This window comes from Psittacula echo (assembly GCF_963264785.1).
Source record: "Psittacula echo genome assembly, chromosome: 5".
Taxonomy (NCBI): Eukaryota; Metazoa; Chordata; class Aves; order Psittaciformes; family Psittacidae; genus Psittacula; species Psittacula echo.
Genome location: NC_137739.1, coordinates 38,288,007 through 38,312,176, shown reverse-complemented (window position 1 = coordinate 38,312,176; position 24,170 = coordinate 38,288,007). Strand labels below are relative to the sequence as shown.

General features: G+C 38.9%; 1 protein-coding gene across 1 annotated transcript in view; it reads right to left on the bottom strand.

Annotated features, from left to right (window-relative positions):
• Positions 1 to 24,058, bottom strand: part of CHID1 (chitinase domain containing 1) — a gene marked incomplete at both ends in the record, with an annotated part of 135,921 nt that extends 111,863 nt beyond the window's left edge. The window contains 7 exons of the mRNA XM_080619788.1: positions 8,315 to 8,407; positions 17,106 to 17,167; positions 18,619 to 18,725; positions 20,049 to 20,093; positions 21,077 to 21,209; positions 22,067 to 22,216; positions 23,933 to 24,058. Of these exons, the coding sequence (XP_080475914.1) occupies positions 8,315 to 8,407; positions 17,106 to 17,167; positions 18,619 to 18,725; positions 20,049 to 20,093; positions 21,077 to 21,209; positions 22,067 to 22,216; positions 23,933 to 24,058 (716 nt within the window). The remainder of the gene's footprint in view (positions 1 to 8,314; positions 8,408 to 17,105; positions 17,168 to 18,618; positions 18,726 to 20,048; positions 20,094 to 21,076; positions 21,210 to 22,066; positions 22,217 to 23,932) is intronic.
• Positions 24,059 to 24,170: the final 112 nt, after the last annotated feature.

The following is a 24,170-nucleotide window of genomic DNA, read 5'->3' as shown; positions in this document are numbered from 1 at the left end:
AGATGGTGACTCAACCACTTTACCTGGGAAGCCTGTTCCAATGCTTGACAATGCTTTCAGTGAAGAAATCTCTCGAGGCACAACTTAAGACCATTTCCACTTGTCCTATTGCTTATTACTTGGGAGAAGAGACCCAACAGCCATCTCACTAGAATCTCCTTTCAGGTAGTTGCAGAGAATGATAAAATCTCCCTCAAGCCTCCTTTTCTCCAGACTAAAAAAATCCCAGTTCCCTCAGCTGCTCCTCCTAACACTTGTTCTCCAGACCCTCCACCAGCTTCACTGCTCTTGTTTGGACATGCTCCAGCACCTCAATGTCTTTCTTGTAGTGAGGGGCCCAAAACTTAACACAGTATTTGAGGTGTGGCCTCATCAGTGCCCAGTCCAGGTGGATAATCACTTCCCTGGCCTTGCTGGCCATGCTATTTCTCATACAGGCCAGGATGCTATTCACCACCTTGGCCACCTGGGCGAGCTGCTGGCCCATGTTCAAGTGACTGTCAAGAAACATCCCCTCATCCTTTTCGACCTGGCAGCTTTCCAGCCAGTCTTCACCAGGCCTGCAGTGTTGCACGGGGTGGTTGTGAAAGAAGTGCAGGGCCCAGAGCTCAGCCTTGTTCAGTCTTGTACAATTGACCTCAGCGCATCAAACCAGCCGATCCAGATCTCTCCGTAAAGCCTTCCTACCCTCCAGCAGATCAACACTCCCACACAACTTGGTGTCATCTGCAAACTGACTGAGGGTGCACTTGATCCCCTCATCCAGATCATTATTAAACAGAACTGACTCCACACTGAGCTACCAACTGGATTTAACTCCATTCAGCACCACGCTTTGGGCTCGGCAATCCAGCCAGTTTTTTACCCAGCAAAGTACGCCTGTCCAAGCCATGAGCAGCCAGTTTCTCCAGGAGAATGCCAAGGAAATGGTGTCAAAGGCTTTACTGAAGTTCAAGTAAACAACATCCACAGCTTTCTCTCATCCACTAAGTGGTTCACCTTGTCATAGAGATCTGGTTAGTCAAGCATGACCTGCCTTTCATAAATCCATGCTGACTGGGGGCCTCATTACCTGGCTGTCCTGCCAGTGATGGCACTCACAATGGCACTCCATAATTTTCCATGACAGGGGAGGTCAGATTCTCAGTTCCAGCCTGTAGTTCCCCGGATCCTCCTTACAGCCCTTTTTGTAGATGGGCATTATATTTGCTAACTTTCAGTCAACTGATTAGTCAGGAGTGCTGAAAATGATTGAAAGCGGCTTTGTGAGCGCTTCCGCCAGATCCTGCAGTACTCTTGGGTGGGTCCCACCTGGCTCCATAGGCTTGTGTGTGTCTAAGTGGTATAGCAGGTCACCATTTCCTCTGGGATGGGGGCCTCATTCTGCTCCCTGCCCCTGTCTCCCATCTCAGAGGGCTGTGTATCCTGAGAAAAACTGGTCTTATTATTAAAGACTGAGGCAAAGAAGGCATTAAGTACTTCAGTCTTTTCCTCATTCTTTGCCAAGTAAACATGGTTGCCGAGCCGAGCAGCTCTGATCCCAGCATAACCCATAGCAGGGCACTCTAGCTTGGTACACAGCAGGGTTTCCTGAACAGAGACAGGACAGCAGGAAACAGGAGTATTACAGATGGTCTTTCTGATGATAGCACATCTAAATAAACATAAGAGTTTTCTTTACTCATTGTTTTCTTCACAGTAACTGGGAAGCACCATGGATAAAATGGCTGTTGAACATGGACAAAACATGTAATGATCATCAGGTTAAATTCAATTTACTTGCAGATAGGAATGAGTTACTCTTCAAATTCAAAGCCTCACTTTGTCTTTGAGAAAGCATCCCTAACATACTCTAAAGCATATATATAAAGAGATTCAAATAAAACAATCAATCCTTGTGATTCAGAGAACAAGTGCAACGAGTTTCAAGCCTCATTTGCCTTTTTTTTTTTTTTTCCCCAAACTTTCTCTCAACAGAGTATTTGGTCTAAAGGTATTTCACTGCAGCACAGCTATTCTATTCAGAAAGAGGCTTGTGATATCAGTATAAATACATCCACACCAGCATAATTTCTGCAGTAATCACTGAAGGGCAGAGATTAAGCCAGGAATTTAGTCAAGCCCAGGATTAGTCAGCAACTGGAGCTACCCACCATTGTCAATAGGCAGAATATGCCCAGCTAGCAGTGCCATTTTAGAAACAGTACTTCGGTAGTTTATACATACATCCGTATCCATGCATGTTAAAAGCAGCAATGCTCTAACATTTTGAGACAATCTATTGAAAGACAGGGTGGAAGTCTTCAGGAAACCTGAAGGAACCATCTGCTCTAGCAAGCATTTACATAACCCAGCAATTCTAGCACCTCTCTTCAAACATATGCAACCACAAGTCTCCCATCCCAAAATATAGTCACAGTAGAATACACACACTTTTTAGATCATAGCTTTGGCTCCTGCTGCTCCTTTGTCTTGCAGATCACTTATGTCTGCAGGGAAATCACACAATTCCTGGATACCAGGTAGCTGGAAATACTACCCATCTCAATCTTGCACTTGATCTCATGTACAATGCTGCATTTTCAGTCTGTTTTTTGCTAAGCAAACCAATGTTTTTAGCTCTCAAAAGCATCTCCTTTCAGACAGCATTTGCTGCTAGACTGCTTTGATCTTAATGCACATCAAAGGAGTCTAAATTACAAATTCCTAAATAAACTGCTTATATTTAACTATGCTCTAAGTTTTAATCAGGGTAGAACACAAAATGAGCGATGTTTGAGCTCCTAGCATCCCAGCTGGTTAGGGTACTACACATATAGCTCATGTCTCCTTTATCAGTCTTTTACCAGCTGCTGAACTGTAAAATATTATTCTATTCTTGATAGTACTTATTTCCATGCCTTTTGCTGTATTTTTGATTAACAGTGTACAGTGATTCCAACAAATAAAGAATACAAGACTCATTAAAGCACACTTTCAACCATGTCTAAGCGTTGAAACCCAAAGTGAGTTTCAGGACATGAGATATGTAAGGCACAGTGGAAAGCACTTTTCAGTTGCGGCCATGTTATCCTATAAATCAAGAATATTTTTACTATCTAAAAAGTCAAGTAAGGCAAAAAATGTCAGGATTTTGCTTACTGATGCCATTAAATCCAATGTACTTCTAAGCTCTACAGCATGCATAGACATTATGAACATTTTAGGATGTTTCTGTTACTTTATAAGTTACTTTCAGCTACCTATTTACTCAGGAAGTGAAAATGTTTTTTCTACTTAATGCAATAGGAAGACATAAATGCAAGACAGACAGGTGGCATATATAATAGAATTAATTGAAAAGAATGTGACTAATGCAATCTCCTGGGCAATAAAGGTTTATGAATAAATCCCAGAAACTTTAGGAATGCATAAAGAAACAAAATAATTGGTTTAGAGGAATGAAACATTGGGATTCTTTCATAGAAACTACAGGTGTTATTTCCCACAGCTAGAAAACAAGAATACTTCACTACTACTCTAGAAATAAGGCCATTTAGGGAGAGGCATATAACACATTTCAGATTAAAAACTGCACTTTAGATAGCCAGCTCTTCCCAGCTGTAATAGGGCATCTCTAGATCCCAGTTCAGAAAGGTTTTGGAACTATGAATCCATTATCCCGTCAATATAAAGGACTGCAGCAGGAGGGGCAATGACAACACAGGTCCAAACATCAACGTGGTGTTCAACAGCAAAACAGTCCTGAAAAATATAGTTGCCGTAACAAAGCAAATTCCGTTCAAGGCAAAATATGTTTACGAATCCAGAGGGCTTATAGTGACTTCAACTCTTAATTTGGGATTTAGAAAAATTAGTTTGTAAAGCCCCATGTGACTGTACATAAACAAAACAGAGGTAGGTCCTTCTGGCTATGAGACTGAATCTAATAATGTCAATAGGCACCACGATGAAAAGGAATCTTAAGGTTTGTACTATTCTCCACTTTCTCCCTACAAGCAAAAGGAGTAAATGCACTTTAATGTGAACGCTGTTTACAGCAATTACTCAAATTCTGCCAGAGCATGCATCAGCATTTTAAAAAGCATCTGTGTGATGAAGTGATAAAGCATTTTAGAAAAATGTTTTAAAGTATTCTCCTTTGCTTTATCTGTAATAGACTACAATTAATAGCAACAGAAAATTGTTTTAAAAAGGAACTACCAATTGGGATGAAATGTAGATCATAAAAGGGCATGAAAGATTGAAATAAATGACAGACAGGAGAGAAGGCATAGTAATTTCTCATTATTTTTGACTTAGCCAAAGCACAAGAATCTCAAAGTATCCGTTATCACCATACCAGCAAAGGCATACCAACCCACAACTTTCCAGAGAAATCTGCAAGAAATGAGAGCATTAATGTCCTGTTAATGTTCAAAGGTTATTCCATTAGACAAGAATAGATTTTTAAGGACTTAGCTTCCATGTCTTTATTTTTAAAGAAGTATTGCAGTTATTGCTCTGTGGTGCAATGAATTAATACAACAAAGCATGTAACACTTTGGCTTACTGGGAGCCACATTAGCATTTCAGAGGGCAATAGCCAATAGCATGGTTTAGTTCCTGGGACCTTACCTGTAAGTAAGTTTTATCAGCAAAGACATCCATGCATCAGAAGCAGCTTCTAAGCATTTATATTCAGAAGCAAATCTGAATGACTCTCAACCTTCTCTTGACAGAGAAAGGTGGCTTCTTAAGACTCAACTATTATCAGTCACAAATAAGAATAAATTCTTGACCCCATTTATATATTGCATTCCTTTTTGCACATTTTAAGATTTGGGGTGTACAGAGCACCAAGCAGTCTCAGGATTATAGGGTGTGCCTTCTGAAATGGAAAGAACATGGAAAATACAGAACATAGGGAGAAAAAAGGAACAAGACACACCCTGCCTACAGAAAAAGAAATAACAGCAGAAGTCTAGTGTTGTCCCAAGACATGGATCTACACTCTTAATGCCATAATGCACTAGAAACTAGTACTGCTCTACGAATAAAGTGTCTCACAAAACACGACGTAAAAACCACCAGAACTGAAGTAGAAACAAAGGGGTTGGAGTGATAAAAAGGAATCTCCTCAAAATGCAGCTTGGCTGTCAGACACCTTCAGTCCCTATGGAAAAGGGCTCTATGCAGATATTATTTTACAGGACTGTCTACCAATTTACATGGAATTTATTTTGTTTGCTTTTGCTATATACTTCAATACATTGCTTCTCCCTCTGCCTATCAGGTGGTGGCCAGCCGCATATGGAAGCAAAGAAATTATTGCATTAAACTAGCTATTTCATTTTAAGGACATAAAATAGTTGTACTGTGCAACAGAGGAAAACAGAAAGCAACAAAAACCATCCTGAAGTACAGAGTTTTACAGAAAATAAACTTCAAACAGATTTTATGCAGCTATTGAAGAACCACATTACAGGTAGATGTTGTTCTGAGCTTAAAGTCTTAAGATGATAAAAAGTACGCAACCTATATTCAGAAATTGGTTTGGACAGGGTTATATTACTAACCTACAGAAGAGGTGACATCACAGTTACAGTGCTAACTCATAGTTACAAACACTAAAACTCATCTCAGCACATGGGCAACTTTATAGTCACCTGCTACATGGTCCCTGAACCTTTTCAACAGGCAGCATTTAAGCTCTGCACATATATCTGTAAGGGGAAATACTTTGTTTTCCCTATAAAACTTAACAAAAACTTGAGACCATTGCAGAGAAATGTCTTTTCTGTGGCTACACTTTTACAAGCCTGCTCAGGCATTCCATTTTTTCATGCCTTCATTATGGCAGTCAGGTGAAGTTCCTGACGACTGGAAAAAAGAAAATATAACCCCCATTTTCAAGAAGGGGAAAATGGATGACCTGGGGAATTACAGACCAGTCAGTCTCACCTCTGTGCCTGGCAAAATCTTGGAGAAGATTCTCCTGGAAGGCATGCTAAGGCACATGAAAAACAACGAGGTGCTTGGTGACAGCCAGCATGGCTTCACTAAGGGGAAATCCTGCCTGACCAATTTGGTGGCCTTCTATGATGGGGCTACGGAACTGATGGACAGGGGCAGAGCAGTTGACGTCATCTATCTGGACTTGTGCAAAGCGTTCGACACCGGCTCACATGACATCCTTGTCTCTAACTTGGAGAGACATCAATTTGATGGGTGGACCACTGGGTGGATAAAGAACTGGCTGGATGGCCACACGCAAAGAGTTGTGGTCAATGGCTCAATGTCCGGCTGGAGACCAGTAATGAGTGGTGTCCCTCAGGGATTGGTGTTGGGACCGGTCTTGTTCAACATCTTTGTCGATGGTACGGACAGTGGGATTGAGTGTGCCCTCAGCAAGTTTGCCGATGACACCAAGATGTGTGGTTCGGTTGATATGCTGGAGGGAAGGGATGCCATCCAGAGGGACCTCGACATGCTTGTGAGGTGGGTGGATGCCAGCCTGATGAAGTTTAACCATGCCAAGTGCAAGGTCCTACACCTGGGTCGGAGCAATCCCAGGCACAGCTACAGGTTGGGCAGAGAAGAGATTCAGAGCATCCCTGCAGAGAAGGACTTGGGCGTGTTGGTCGATGAGAAAATGAACATGAGATGGCAGTGTGCGCTCGCAGCCCAGAAAGCCAACCGTATCCTGGGCTGCATCAAAAGGAGTGTGACCAGCAGGTTGAAGGAGGTGATCCTGCCCCTCTACTCTGCTCTCGTGAGACCTCACTTGGAGTATTGTGTACAGTTCTGGTGACCTCAACATAAAAAGGACATGGAAGTGTTGGAACAAGTCCAGAGGAGGGCCACGAGGATGATCAGGGGACTGGAGCACCTCCTGTATGAAGACAGTGAGAAAGTTGGGACTTTTCAGCCTGGAGAAGAGAAGGCTGCGTGGAGACCTCATAGCAGCCTTCCAGTATCTGAAGGGGGCCTACAAGGATTCTGGGGATGGACTATTCATCAGGGACTGTAGTGACAGGACATGGGGTAACGGGTTCAAACTTAAACAGGGGAAGTTTAGATTGGATATAAGGAAGAAGTTTTTTACTGTGAGGGTGGTGAGGCACTGGAATGGGTTGCCCAGGGAGGCTGTTAGTGCTCCATCCTTGGCAGTGTTCAAGGCCAGGTTGGATGAGGCCTTGGGTGGCATGGTTTAGTGTGAGGTGTCCTTGCCCATGACAGGGGGGTTGGAACTAGATGATCTTAAGGTCCTTTCCAACCCTAACTATTCTATGAGTCTATGATTCTGTGATAATGAAGTCACATCACCGCGCTGGAATACTGGAACACCTTCCATCCTTGTATTTAGTTGTATCTGCTCACTCGTACACAGATGTACTCACTGATCGATCATACGAAACCCTGAAGTACTAGACACTATCTCCCTGAAATAACGAAATACTGGAGTGTGATTTTTTTTCATTCCAGAGAAAGACTAGAGAAAGAGTAAAACTGTGATTTTTCAATTTTACAATACATCTCTTAAAGACAAAATACAATCTTTTCCTGAAAATGTACAAGTTTAAAGAGGATTCACATTCCTTCCACATCTAATGAAATTACACACTAATTTTCCACATGGGTTTTACTCTTTAGACAAATACAATCTTAGGAAGTAAACATTTCTCTGTTACAAACACTGAAAGGTAAGAACTGCCTACTGCTGTTGAGCCAGAAGAGCACATAAACCAGTACATCCATCAGATTCAAATCATTGCACAAATAACAGAAACCCTAACAATTCTAAACACTTTTCTTACTAAATGCATTTTCTGTACATATAAAGATATATATTATATATATTATAGATATTATAGATATGTATAGATATATAGATAGATATAATTCCTTCCTATAGCTCTGTTTTTCTTACTTAAAGAGTAACTATTATCTCTCATAACTGAAATTGTGCCCAGAGACTCAGAAAGTTCTTTTATATGCTACCTTTATGACACCTTTTTCACACCTTGCCAACAAGTCATTAAGCTCCACTACTGCTTCTGCTCTTGTTCTCCTGGAAGCTCTTAGCAGACATTTTGGGTTAACACCACAATAGGAGGTCCCTCTGCAAGTTGTCTTGACATCAAAAGTTTTGAGGTATGAATTAATGCACGTAGTTAATAAGATTATTCAGTGCAACACGCATGAAGATCAAACTCAAGTAATTTCTTATTCACTTAAGCTGCACAGCTATAAACAAAGCTTTGAATTTATTGTATACGAGACAAGAAAGTATTCCTCACCTGGAACCTGACATCTTAATAGAAATACTCACCCTGCTGCAACTGCAGGAGGAATGACCAGTATGAGTTTAAGATGTGCTTCATGCAGAGCCTCAGAAAGGTGAATGAGCAAGTGTATCAACTCCCTGAAACAGAATATATTAGTAAGAGGGAAAGGCAGTAGAACTGGTGCTATATATTGGCAAGGGCAAGGTAACAAGTAATACAGAAATAATTGAAAAGATGAAAAGAAAAGCGAAACAATTTGTAATGCATGAACACAGCAGAAAAAAATTTAGGAAGACTGAGCAGAGGCTTACTCTCTTCAAGGACTAAGAACACTGAACTGCTGGACACAGTCTAAGTTTTACTGCAACTTGTGATCACCTTGGAGCTAAAAGGTTTTCTAGTTTTATTCTAATCTCAGTACACAGTGTTAGCAAGTAAAATTAGCATATCTTATCAGAGCAGGTCACCTCTTGAGGTCATATTAAGTAAAAAGAATTAGATCAATAGAAGAATGAAACACTGATCTGAAACAAGTGGCTGTTGAATAGATTCAAGTTGCCATCGTGTTACTGCACATGAGGTCTGAGAAGCTGTAAAGATGCTTTCACAGCAATATATGCTATCTTCAAGGGGTATTTCCAAGCACTGTGTATAGAAACATCTCTGCTGCTTTTTCCTGTATGAATAACCCTTTGTTTCTAAATACATTACTGGATAGTTACAAAATACACATTTGACAATGTCCTATCTGGAAGTCTCACCTTCCATATGCCTAATTTTAAGATTTTCACATCCAAATTCTAAACACTTCAATAGGGAAATAACCTCCAAAATTCTCACATAAACTGTTTTCAGTCTTCCTTATTTGAAGGGTGATGTTAATAGAAAATCCTCCAGAGACAGACTGCAGAAAGAGAAAAGGTTTAATAGCTATTGTTATCTTAAGAGGAGTCCAACATCACCTTAAATTTGCACTATAAATATAACCCTGCCGTATGCCTGCCTTAAGTCACTTGACTCTTCAGAACAAAGTCAGCTTTCGTATTTACCCACTGGCAGGGTGGATCATGAAGGCAGTCAGACAGATCATATTAGCACAGAATTCTAGATGTGTTCAGAACTATACTTAAACCTGAACTAAGTAGAAAGTAACTTCACGACCCATTCCAGTAGTCTAAAAATGTTAAAGCAGGAAAGGCAGGATATAGACCTGAACTCTCAGAAAAAACTTCTGGTACTGTCATGCCTTTCACAGTACTACCATCCTATTCTTCTGAAATCATCTTCCATTATAATTATCCATCACAGTAATTATGCTTTGTTTGCACAACATAGACACTATCCAAAGACAACCAACTATTTTGATTTTCCCTGAAATGGCTTGATGCCTGATCAAAGCTTCTTAAGGACACTACAAAAGTCATTCTCCTCAAAATCCTGGCAAACAAAGCAAGGAAGTTTTACCATTTTCCCAATACCATCAGTATTTCATGCTTACAATTTGAGAGTTGGCTGCATTGAACAGCTCTTGACAATGAACTGCCACACTGCCACCTATATTTCTCTTCTGTGGGAAAATATAACAAGAATCAGCTTTTGGCCTGTCTGCAGCATGTACTTCTACCATTCTTGCTCTGGCAAAGTAACAGCTTTCCCTCCCATTTCCCTATATGCATCCCACATTGATTTGCCTGAATAGTGACACTCCGAATTATAGCAAAAAAGAATCCTTTTCCATAGGAACACATTAAAAAATTACAAGACTAAAGTAAACAGGTATTTATTGACTCAAACTAAACATTACAGTTCCTACATGACAATCTTACCAAAAGTTATAATCAGTATTAAAACTAGCTAAGCCTTCTTTCCCACTGATTTGTGTCTCATGGCTAAGTGACCCTTTTAATTAGTTAATGTTTGATGACTTAAATTTAATTATTTAAAAGGTGAGTAGATAAAAGAAGGGATAAAAATCCTTCTTTTATCCAGAAAAAGGTAATTTTTAATTTAGAAATGTGTTTAGAAATTGTGTTGGCAAGGCCTTTAAAGATCATCTACTTCCAACCCTCCTGCCACAGACAGGGACACCTTCCACTAGATCAGGTAGCTCAAAGCCCTGTCCAGCCTGGATTTGAAACATCAGGGATGGGGCAGCCACAGCTTCACTGGGCCACCTGCATCGATCGTAAAGAACTTCTTCCTTACATCTAATCTAAATCTACCCTCTTTCATTTAAAGGCAGTACTGCTTTTCCTATCATTACACGGCCTTGTAGAAAGTCCCTCTCCGGCTTTTTTGTAGGCCCCTTTCAGGTACTGGAAGGCTGCTATAAAGTCTCCCTGGAGCCTTCTCTTCTCTAGGCCCAACAACCCTGATCTCCCTCAGCCTGTCTTTATAGGAGAGGTGCTCCAGCCCTCTGATCAATTTTGTAGCGCTCCTCTGGACTTGCTTCAACAGGTCCATGTCCTTCTTACAGTGGTGACCCCAGAGCTGGATGCAGAGCTCAAGCTGGAGTCTCATAAGAGCAGAATAGAATAGGAGAATCACTAAATCACTTAATTTTGGCTCTTTCCCATTTTTCAGCCAAGACAGCTTATATAAATCAAACGTGCAGCCTTCGCCTCTCCCCCAAACGGCAATAGCAGAATGCTCATTTATTGTGCTATAAATTAAAACTTTACTATGTCCCAACAGTGCTTTCCAGTATTTCAAACACAATATTCTGCTGTATTACCACTAGCAATTTTGAAAGAAAAGTTACTGACATTTTAAACATTATAATGAGGTGCAGGAAAGTGGGAATAGAATCAATCTTCCTGAAAAGGCTTCATTAAATATTTACCAGAGACTTCACTATTGTCAAACTTAACTTCAGAGTAGCTACTAAAACACTGGCACCTTTAAGACTCTATCTTGAGCTAATTAAGGTCTATTTCATTCTTACTATTTTAGGCCTTCTATCATCACTACCATTTGGTAGGTCAGTTTTCCAAGTCTTCATGATGTATGCAGACCTCCAAATTTTCATCACCCAAAGATTGCAGGAAGCTTATTTTTTCAGAACTCCACTTTTCTGGCATTGCTGGTCTACTGTGTTGGGGACACTTTGTAGTACAGTTTACTTCAGTGCATAGAACTGGACTGTATTGTATTTGAAAAGCCTTGCAGAAGATACGTAGGACTGTTATAGCCTTCTCTTCAGTTGTGTGACCCTTCAGAATTCTGCAACTTTCCAACTTCAGCCACATTTTCTGCACAAGTTGGTAGTCAGTACTCCCTAAAATTTATGCCTTATCAAGAAAATTGGTTAGAATAAAGCTGTCTGCTTCAAGAAGAAATTGCCCTTTGGTGCCATTTCACTGCCTAGTTAATACTAAGAAACTGGAGTGAATTATAGCAAAACTTTGATTAATAGATTAATTTTTCAAGGACTAAAATGAAGGATAGAAATGCCAGAAGAGCATTGTGCTCCTATACTCCTGCAAATGATAAGATGTCTGAAGATCATCTTCTGCATGATACCAAGTGCCTACAGCACATGATGACCAAAAAAAAAAATAAATCAGGTTTTCAGACTGGTTCTGTATGATAGCAGTGCCATCTGTCAGCTGATGCTAGACTGATGAGAACAATGTGTGCACTTTTATGTACGCTGTGAGATTCTGATGCGTGCATTCACGCCTTTTTCACATGACCCAGGTCTCAGAGGGAAAAACTCACGCCCAATGAACTCACAAGCAAGATCAGCAAGAAACACCATCCTGTCTAGTTGTTAACTAAATAATCAGGATAATAAAGCTGTCTCAGTTTTCTCAATATTTCTGCCATGTACATTTCTAAAGTTAAACACCATAGGATTAATAATTTGGGATTTTTTATTGCAAAAATCAAGGAAGTTTTAACTAAAAGGAGCAGGTTTAAACTGTAAGAAGTGGCAAAACACATTAGAGTTGAAGTTATCATCCGCATAAGATATTTGACTGATTTAGATCTGTGTTAGAAGACTGATTTCCTACGTGTTAGAATAACAGTTAGGAAGCTGAATACTTTCATTTTTTATCTCACATTAAATCTGACCTCACTGTAATTTGTATATCAATAATTCTATTCCTACTATCACAGGAAGGAGGTAGGCAGCAGTATTATAGAGGGTACTATATATCTTATCTCTATTGGACATCCACAGGAGCCTGAACTGGTCAGTATAAACCCCCTAAAAACTTAGGTCCACACACACCTATCATGACAATTCAGGTTCTTCAGATGGAACAGGTAGTATTTCAGCATCTAAATATAAGAACCTAATGCCATTTTATACATCCAAAGGTATACAAAGCATGCATACAGCATTAATGTATACGACTCAAGGCATCTAGGAGCCCACACTAACAGCTAGAGACCAGACAGCTACATTTAGGCATATAATTTTTCTTATATAAAACTTACACTGTTGGTACAATCATCATTTAAATGAATATGAAAAAAAAAGACAGCATAAACAATTGATATAATCTAACACTTTACCATGCATTACAGAGCAAATCTAATCCCAAACCAGAATGATTAGAATTTTTTTGTTCCTGAAAACAAACAAAGTTTATTTTCCACACATAGATTAAGTTAGTTCTGCTTAAGAAGATGTAAACCAGAAGATACATAATAAGCCTGAAACCACAGAACTGAATGTCTTGGCAGATGTCAGCAACATAACTTCTTAGCAAAATTTCACCTCATCTGTAATGCAGCTAGGATAAACAGGAAACTGAAGGCTCTTTAGATAACTCCTCAGACCTTGCATGAAGACTTTTCATTAATTTCTAATGTTGAAGTAGCCCAAAACATCAAGATTTTTCCAGAAATACATAAACAGCTAACAGAAGTACTTAAATCTGCCCCATCTTAAAAATGTTCAGTTATGACAGGTTCTTAAAGCAGGTAGTTACAGGATTTGTGGGTTTACAGAAGCCTTGCACAGAGCTAACACTGTTACCCTGCTATGTGGAGATTCTTAGAAAATTTGTTACGACGTCTTTAAGCTATGCAGTGTTTCAAGCCCCAACATCAAGACAATGGGGAGAACATGTGTTACGAAGATGTCATCATGCCTCCTCAATCCAACCAAAATCCATGGTGAGCTATCTAAAAAGGTATCTCATGGGGACACTTGCTCAGCTGAGGTCTACTGAGATGGGAGCTTCAGCTGCAATTAATCCATCTTTCTGTTATATGAAGTGGTATTTAAATCATAATCCAATTTCTTAGTGAGTTCGGACACCAATTTGCAGCTTTTCAGACTCACCTGATTCAAGAAATACTGATGCACTCTGTTAAGAAGTATCACTACACATTGTCTTTAAAGAGCGGATGCTGATTTCGTAGTTGAACTGTTATATCAAGCATAAATGTTCTTTACGCAAATCCCTCTCTCTAGCCATTGTATGTCTGATAAAGAAAACCGTGCTGTATTAAGTGTTGCTGCACCACTAAGGTAATGCACTGGATGGGATCATGGATCTTTTCCATAACATCATTAAAAAATTAACAGGAATCATCTCCACAGCTTTCCCCTCAACAAATATACAAAGAACAATTAAAATAATAGAGTACCATTTTATCATTTATTAATTTAACAGCTAGGCATCCACTTACATTTTGGAAAGCCTTAATGATTTTAAGTAAAATATTTTTTTACTTAAGATCCACACTACAGCTCATTTCCTAAGGCAAGCTGCCAGCTGCAGCATAGCCCCAGATGTTTTTATGCACCCATGCTGAGTGTCATTAAATGCTGCCAACTGCTATGTGAGACGACTACTTGTATTTCAGAAAGTAATAATAAAAAAAACCCCAACTGATTTTTAATTTTCTTTTTAAACTAAGACATAGTCATACTAAAAGACAAGAATCAATTGTGTTAGCTAGGCTGGCCTCCTTGTATTGTCAGACAGCTCTGAAAGTAATTTGCATGTGTTCCTAGGAGCATCATTATGATCTTCTGTTCCTTTATCTAGGAGTAACTTAAGATACTTTCAGCTGTTTGACCTTGAAGGATCCAAGTCAGGAAAGCCTATACTATGTACCTAATAGTTAATACAGATGTTTTAGATGGAGCATACACGATGGCTGTTCTACAAACACTTGACATCTCCAAAGAATCAGAGGTCATCTCTGTCTTGACACCTACCCCTCAACCGATCCCCACCCTTCCAAAGTTAAAAACATGCTTTACTACTCATGTTTGTCACCTTCGACAGAATCTGACAAGGAAGATGAGGCATGTTACAACACTGCCACTCTGTGGGCTGAAGAGGCCATGGGCTGCTCCACTTTTCTGGGAGGAGCAAGTGAAGCAAAAGACCATCTATGCTTACGCATTTAACAGGAATAACTCTGCTCTGCTATTCAAAAGGAAATTAGCAGATCCCATAGTAACATCACTCGGTGGGCAATAAAAATACAGGCTTGCCAACGTGCCAAGTTCACTTTATTCTATCTGTTAAGATCTGTTCAAAGCACATGTTCACTCAAAACAATATTGATAGGGAAAAACTCTGGGGCACTGGATACCCAAGCCATCCAGTTTTTGAGTAACTGATAGACAAAATGACTTAATCTCAGTATGAAGACACTGGTCCCATAACTTACAAGCATCACAAAGCAACATTTTTAAATAATGATGCGCTTCTACATTAACAGAACTGTTGTTCCACACACGAGCCTAGCTTCAGCTTGCTTCCTAAATGAGCCTTAGTCGGAATCCTTGTCTCTGAGGAGGTAAGCCCAACACAAAGTATTTTGCAACTTAAGCACCTTAACTATTTCTAGGGAAGTGGCAATAAAGGGAGGAAAAAAACCACAGATGAGTTTACAATGAAGCACTTAAATCCAATCTGGTCTTGAAGAGGAAGAAAATCTGCAGTTCATATCTTTTGCTTCTATTCATGTTTTTGTACCAAATACCGTATTTCACTTTTTTAGTTGGGATAACCCTAAATCATTATTCATAAGTGGACACATATGATCAAACACTGCTGACTTGGAGCAAAGAAGGCAGTTAGCATTCTACTCTACGAGTATGACCCTTCTCTGAAGAAAAATACTTCCCACTCCTGTTTATCAATAACAGATAGACAGTGAGCATGTAAGCAGTGCTTCTATACTTCACCTAAATAACACTTGCCTACTAAAGGCTAGAGCAACTACAAAGCAGTACCTCCCCTAAGACAAACAGTTATTAGGACACTAAATAGGACAAGCAATGCTGTTTTGAATCAGCATTACTTCTGGCAAAGAGTAGCATTTTTACCATGTCACAAGTAAACTTACCCAAGGAGCTAATAAAAAAAAGTATGCTTTGTTCATGTGTGTCATTTGAAATACAGAACTTTGATGCTAGTATGCTTAAGCTGGTCTTCAGTGAATCTTAAAATTACAGTAATACAGTCTGTCTTACATTCATGTAAGTTAACTAGTAAGAAAAGCATCTATTATACTGAAATACAGGAAACACAATACATAAACTGACCACTACACCCAACTTCTGACTGGCAGCTACTAATTGCTTAAATCACCTTGTTGGCTGTCTTACTGCAATAGATTCAGAGCTCAGTATAGAGATCAACTCTTAAGAACAACCTGGCAAATTACCTAATTGTGAGCAAGAGCATCTAGTTTAAGAATTATCTGTTTCAGTACAAATGGTGGATCCCCTGACAAAGCTACAAAGATGCTGCAGTTTCAATTCTTTGCTCCCAAGCATTGATTTTCTAGGGAAATGGCAGGACTCTGTTAATAGCACACTCAGTTCCAGTAGCAGCTATTATGTGCCAGTCAATAACATTTGCCTTGAACAGAATAACCTGAAGTAACCATTTTTAAAAGATTAAAGTCTTCAATAATAAAGTCCGCATTCTGTGAAGCTTTCTTCTGTTTTTCCCCAGACATTTTAGGCAATAGAGAGCTGGTAGGAACATGTGCTTTAGGAATGGATGCCTGAATTTCCTGAGGGAAATAACACAAAACTGCCAGATTACTGCACTGAATCATTCATTTCAACACACATTCTGCCTTTTCCTCTTGAAGTAGCAGTCTGGAGATCGACTTACCTTGAATCTTGTCCAAGGTGTTAAGACAGCCAAGGGGCTTTTGCTCAAGGAAACCAGTATGTCAGGCAACAGCTTAATATGGATAAGCCCTTTAGTTTTAGCAGCTACAATAAATGCAGGCTCACTGAAACTTCCTAGCAGAGCTACTAGGTAGATTAACTACTCTAAAATACAGACCTTATATATATTGTGCCTGCAAAAACCCAAAGCCAGTTTCTCCCTAGGTTTACTTCTCGTTGGGGATTTTGGTTTTAGTTTCAGTGTGTCTAAAAGATCTCTATAAAAAGGCTTGGAAGGTTTCCTAATTGGCTCAAATTTGGTGGTCTTGAAAGCATCCCTCATTTGCAAGCTTCATGGAGTAACCCAAACCAGTCAGTGTCATAATACAGGCTGGGTCAACATCTGAGTAAGCATGCAGTGAGGTACCCTCTTCATCCTTGCACACCAGTAACACCCTGCAGAACTCAAGCATGAAAGGCTAATGTGGTCTGCTAGATCTGCTATGAAGACTATTGTGTAATCTTTGTACTCATGTAGAGTGAAGTAGAATCTTCTACTTCATTCTAAGATAAATGGAACACACTTTAGTTGTCCTAGAATGTATACAGTATTTATAGTATGAAAAATTCCCAGTATTTATAATGAAAAATTCAAATCAGTATGGACAAATTAAAAAGATACTTTAAAAGAGCTAATTTTTAGGTATTGCATCCTAGAGACTTATACTCACGTCTGTTTTTGATTTCCCAGCTGACTCCAAACTTCAACTACAAAACCATCAAAATTTTCATTCTAAGTAAAGGGAATCAACAACAACAACATAAATTAATCACCATGCTTATTCATTATGCTTTTATCAGAGGTTATAATGCAGTATCAAAGCACACAATTACTGTAGGTTTGCTCATACTGTTACAGATTGAACATGCTTTGCATTCCTACACCAGCTTTGTCTTTAATGCAGCATTTCATGAAGAAGTCAAAAAGAAGCACAAATTATTTAACAAACATGCAAAAGTTGAAGACCTCTATTAGTTAATCCATGACTTCCACTCTTACAGGATAAACTAATATCAGACTGGGAAAATTCAATCATTAATGAGCAATGGTTGTTAAGCAGATCATTTAACACACATTTACATGTATATTGGTAAAAACCTCATGAGCTCTTGTGTCTAAAAAATGTAAATGGTAACTTGGCATAGGTATGATTCCAAACATCTCCCACAATTAATCTCACTTGTGATTATTTATGTTTAGCATGATCAAGGATATTGCCAACTTAAGTACCCTTTCCTTAAGGGGCCAACCCTTACCAAGGAAGCAGAATTGATGTATCAGTTACAAATTTTAACAAACTATTCCGTTTACTTCTACATCCACCTTCCTCTAGAGTACAGTAAGATTTCTTTACATCATGTAGCAAGTGAGAAAACTTATTCTGACAGTAATGAAGCAGACAGTCACGAACAAACCAATAAAGGTGAATGTCTTTTAGTGCAACTTCTTTAGTCCCACACATGCATAACTCTAAAGCTATGAGCTAAGGGGCTGCACGGAGAATCTTAGTAACCATTCCTCAAAGGAAATCCTCTTCTTCTCTCTCCAGCCTCTTAATATATTAAGCAAACTGGTTTATCAGACCTTAGCAAAATTGCACAGTAACAGACATCCAGTGAGTTATTGTTGCTAGTAAAAGTGACTCATCAGCTTTATCACACTGAGCCCAAATATGCTCCCATCACACAGAAAATAGCACTCATTACACTCATGACTCTTTTTCTGCCTATCAAAAAATGCTACTAACCAGTTTTAACCCCTGCTTAATATGATTTATTTTTTAAAAGAAACTTAAAAGAAAGCAGTCTGCTCACTAGGCAACCTCCATGAGATGTTTATCAAGTATCCACTACTACCCCAGTAACAGTCTGACAGCTGTTTGGAACAAGTTTTATCAATCATCATTTACAGCAGGCAAAAGTCACCTGTGCAGCAGCCAACAATAACATAACAAGGTTATGTTGATCAGACTTGCACAGTCTCACTTTAGACTTGTAGTTAACTGCACTTAAGTGTATAAATACTTCGTATTTATAGGAATCGGGCACATACTCGGACACACTATTAAGAATCCTCCCACATTATTGTTTTGAGCAGATTTTCTAGAAATGAGAAAACACGCACTCAAAATGCATCAAATAATCTCACACTGTTTTATAAGCATTTTAAAACAGTCTTTTTACCTTGGCTAGCAGAACCATACTCTTGGAAAGCTCCTCTATCTCATCTTCACTGCCAAAAACACTTTCGAAGTCCTGGTAAGTCCAGCCATCAAACAAAATTCGAGGCACTATCAAGTAAAGTTGTCAATCAGTAGTGAAAACGAAGAATTTATTATCTACACTGGAATATTTCTGCAGAAACCGAATACAGCAAATACAGAGATGCCACTAAACAACACATCCCATAATTAAGATCATTGCTCTTTGACCAACTTCAGCAGCACAGATAAATTGACACTGTAGAACATTCTTCTTCATTTTATGTTTAGTTAAAGGTCAGCACTGATGCAAGTTTTAAGAAAAGATACCTTCACTTGATTGAACTATTTGATTCTACTAATTGAGTTTATGATCTTAATTGAGCCTCACATAAAGTCTTAAAATAACACCAACATGAGGCAGCAGTCTTTCTGCAAGTTGTGCATCTATTTTACCACAAGAACAAGAAAAGTTCACCTCAAATTCTAATTTATTCTTTTGTACGCAAACTTGTACACTCTTCTACTAAACTGTTCTACCAAAGACCCTGTGACAAATTTTTATTTTGGAAAACATAGGGACTTGAGCTCATGAAATTTCTTTTTCTAGCAAACCAAAACATTCAAAATAGTCCGACAAGAGTCAGGAAAACTGCTGTTGAAACATATGATAATCATGCACACTAGAAAAGCCAACAACTCATACAGAATTATGTTTAAGCCCTTTATAACTACCAAGGATGTAGAAGTGTATTTTAGAAGAGATTTAAAGGCTTATCATCTGGCAGCTGATTTAAAATATCTGACTGAGCATTCAATTTTTCAATGCATTTCAGTTTCATACTCCATTCTGAATTAAGAAGGGTTTTGCAATTCCACAGAATTCTTGCTACAGAAAAATATAAGTCTACCACAGCATTTTCTCTACAGAAATATTTGGTATTTTCCCTAAAGACACACACTGTGGCACACCCCTTGAGTCCCCAGCTTCAAGGGGAGAAGAGGCAAAGGAGGACTTTTCAGCTATCATGCAAGAAAGTCTAACTGACTCAGAGTTGGATTTTTTTTTTTTTTTTTTAACTGAGCAACAAGTTTGTAGACTGCCCTCCCAGTACTACTGTATATACATAGTGTTAAATACAAACTGCCCCTACAAGGAGGCCCTGTGACCCAGGGTTAATCCAGAAACAAGAAGTTAAGGCAAAACATTAGGGCACCAACAGGATTAACATTTCAGTTACTTAACTATATATTTTTAACTGCTTTTATTTTTCTTCTCATACGTTTTCCTTCATACAGCTATGCTAAGGTAACTTCCCTTTCTCTCATACACATCTGGAGCAAAGACTTCTTTTGCTCAGCTAGCAGTTAAAGATGATAGAAAAAACAAAAAAACATAATACAAAGGCTCACCAATTTTGACGTTTTTGGAGTTTTTTCTGACATCTTTCATCCAACCTGCCAAACAGTATCAAGAGAATAATTGTTAAAATATGAATGATGTTGACAATGACAACGTATTTTCAAGCATTCTTCAAATAATGTAGCCTAGTTCATTGTATCTTTCTGCCAAACTACTAGCTCATAACCAACACAGATGAAACACTCTCTGACACACAGAATTTGAAGGTATTCGCCTCCACCACAGCATAAATAGCATTCACAGCAATTTTACAATAGTCCCTACCCAAGCCCTCCCTGCTGCTCATAGTTCTGCCTGATGATGGAAACTATCTTACTGCCTACTTAGAACAACACTTACATAGTCACTGAGCATTACCTGGGAGGAATTTTTTTTTTTTTTTTAAGAGAGTACTTTTAAGTGTCCCATCCACTCCCCTTGGCAGTCACTGCACTACAATGAATTTGTTAGTAGACACCAACACAGTAGCTGTTTCAAGTAAGATTCCCTATTCAATCGAGTTCAAAACCATGAACTACTTAGTTATTATTTTAAGAACATACTAGCTGAAATGTGAACTTGCCACCAGTTTCTTGAAAGAAAAAGAAAAAAAAAAAAAATCTCTTCAAATTATCTTCCATTCCCAAAACAAATTCACCCAAAGGTTTTTACAAAGGTGGGGGGGGAACCACACAACAGGTAAACAACTGCCCAGTGCAAATACCAAAGACTATTTCTGCCTCTACAGATTCTATGTCCTTTTTTTTTTTAAGAGGGGCTCTGTAGACAGCCTGGTGGAAAAGCTAATCCTTCTGTTCATTCTTTGAACTGATAAGCTATATATGCATGTGGAAGCCGATGGGGACTGAAAGAAGTTCACTTTGAAGAAAACTCCCTCAAATAATTGAATGGATGGAAGTACTTCACTATGAGGCAGAACCAGAAAAACCCACGTTCACATATTGCCAAAGCTACCTACTTTGCAACAAGATCAGTAACCTTACTTGAAATGCATATTCAAAGCAAAATAAAGTAACACCTTTATCAGCATCATGGAGTCCAGTGAACTGGAACCTTTCCTTCCCTCTCCTTTTCACTTGTAACCAGACTGGTGAGATTAGTGTAAATTTGTTTCCAAATATTTTAGCAATGTCATAGCCATGACTGTTCCACTTGCAAAAGAAAGGAGGGAAAAAAAAAAAAAAAAAAAAAGTGAGAGGCTCAAAAGCAAGATATACAGTTCACTTTACTATTGAACAACACAAATTCTTTCATACAAATGTAATCATTTGCTAGGTCCCCATTTGTTACTTTGAATAAACCTTCTGGGATATTCCTTTTACTTAAATAAGAAAGTACTCTGGAAACTGATAGCTACATGAAAGGCGATCTTCAAATTGTGAAAATTCACCTGAACGACAGAAATCTGAATGTAAATTCCAACACAGTTTCAAATTTACAGACTCTATGTTCAAGAGAACTTGAGAAAGGTGAAAATTTATAGGGCACCTACTTCTCTTTTGAGCTGTGTTAAGACTGATACAATGAAATGCATCCTCTAAACAAAAGAAAGCAGCATTTATTATTCAAGAAAAGCTCCTCTGAATAACAGCAAGACTGGACAGCAAAAGAGATCTGTCTGACAGCAGCATAAATCTTTTACTGTTTATTTAGAAGGTTCAAGTTGGTAGCTATGTATTATGAGGACACTTAGTAGTCCTCTTGTTCTGACTTTACTGCAACTTCACATGCGTCATTGAGGACATAAGAATACTATCATCTCTATTGTACCAACGAAGAAAAAAAAACCAGTATGACTTAGACATCCTCCAAGAGATGGATAGGAAAATAAGCATTTGAGACCACCTGAATCCCAGGCCAGCTATTGATAATGCTCTATTTGACTGCATTTGACCAGAAATTTCCATTATTGTAAAAATGCTTTTAAAGCAGAGATGCAAGACTGCAGATTAGTGCAGTATCCTGCATATTTATTCAAAGCATAACTTTATTCATTTTACTAACTTACAGGAGTAATATAACCCAGAACATCTCCCAAGAAATGCCTTTCTCTCATCTTCTTGGAGCAATAGCTTCTGTGTTCCAGTATAATATCCTTTGCCTTTAGATCCACAACTACCAGTCCCCGGTCCTGCACATTTTTATCAGAATGCAGCATCTGGGGGGGGAGAAGACAGTGTTTACAACCAGCTACACATAAGAGCAACTTTCAATAGCAACAGACTTCTAGAAAAAATAAAATAAGAAAATTACATCATTAAACCCTAAACACTCCTTTTAAACAATGTAGAGCAGTTTGATTTAAAACTGAAACAGTGCTCAGACATGATTTTTCATCATCAGTAAACTTTGTCTGCAAGGCAAAAAACACACAAATTAAAAAATAATAATCAAGAATTTATAAGATTAAAGAACATAATTCACCACAGCTGATGGCATTCTGCTCCCTAGCCAATGCTTTCTTACATGTTACCCCCAAAGTAATAAAAAGGGGTCAGGAGTTCTTAACCAATATTTTGAATACTAAAACAGGATATATTTAGACTGATTATGCTGTACTGTGGTCACTGAAGGCCAAGGTTCTTAACACCTTTCTTTAAGGAAAATTTGCTTTAACTGAAACAGCACATAGTTTTAGTAGACAGAAATAAAAAAGGCCTAATTAAATGTGCATGCTGAGTACATAGAAATTATCTATTGATTTAGCATAGGGGCTTTAGGCATAAGACCTGTCTTAACACTTTGCATTACCCTCACTACCTGCAGACTAGAATTTCTTTTGTTCAACATATTTGTCGGTGACATGGACAGTGGGGTTGAGTGCGCTCTCAGCAAGTTTGCTGATGACACCAAGCTGTGTGGTTCGGTTGATATGCTGGATGGAAGGAATGCCATCCAGAGGGACCTTGACATGCTTATGAGGTAGGCTGATGCCAACCTTATGAAGTTTAACCACAATAAGTGCAAGGTCCTACAGCTGGGTCAGAGCAACCCCAGGCACAGCTACAGGCTGGGCAGAGAAGAGATTCAGAGCAGCCCTGCAGAGAAGGACTTGGGGGTGTTGGTCGATGAGAAAATGAACATGAGATGGCAGTGTGCCCTCACAGCCCAGAAAGCCAACCATGAGAGATGCATCTGTATATTGAAAGATTAACTATATTTATGATTTAAGAGAGGGAATTTTTAACGTCTACTTTTTTTTCCGAACATGTTTGGCAACAGTAAGTACACATAGTTGGTATATGCACAGGTAAACGTACTTCCTCTCCATACACACCCATTCTCTTGCACTGCCGTGCTTTCTTGCAGTTTTGAAAGCAAGGAAGCAGGAAACAAGAACATGCTCAGCAAGTTAAGAGAGACTTCAGCATGTTGGCTCCACTTTCGCAGATTGCTATGAGACTGAATTACTTCTGCCTGCAAAGGAACTGCTGCTTAGGAGGCTCTTCAAAATTTCCTGTCAGAATATAGCCTTCCCATTAGCAAGGCTGAGATCACCTTCTCTTCCACCAGTACTCTCTTCACCTAGCACTCCTGGCCCAAACTACTGCTCCCTGCTCCACTTTCTAAAGGGATGGAAATATGTTTCCTTTAGCTATGCGAGAGGGGACAAAAACTTCCTGCTTTTGCAGCTTTCATGGCAGATAAAGTTCCAGAGGTCTCCACCAAGGAGTTGGTTCTAGTAGTGAACCATCTGAGACACTCATAAAAGCTGAAGGACAGTTTCAAGAAGTCTTCTTGGTGATCATAAGCTTCAATGGAAATGTATGATTGCTTTTAACACCATTTTGACAGAATGAGAATCCATTTACCAAAGTTCAATTAGTTCACTGCGCATGCCAAATAAAATTAACATTTCAGTTATTTGTCTTACCTTTTCTTCTAGTTTTTTTGTAGCACCTTTCTTTGCATCTGTTTTTGACAGAGTACCTTCAGCTAGCCAGCAAATCACAGTAAGAGAAACTGAAGTACAGAGGAGCCTCATTATGTTTTTCCCCATGTCAAGTTTCTCCTGCCCTGAAAATACAAAGGTTCAAATCTTTATGAGAAGACAAACGTAACAGTTTAATTCAGTTTTCCTGCCTAAGAAAAATCAAGCTATTGTCTTCTGT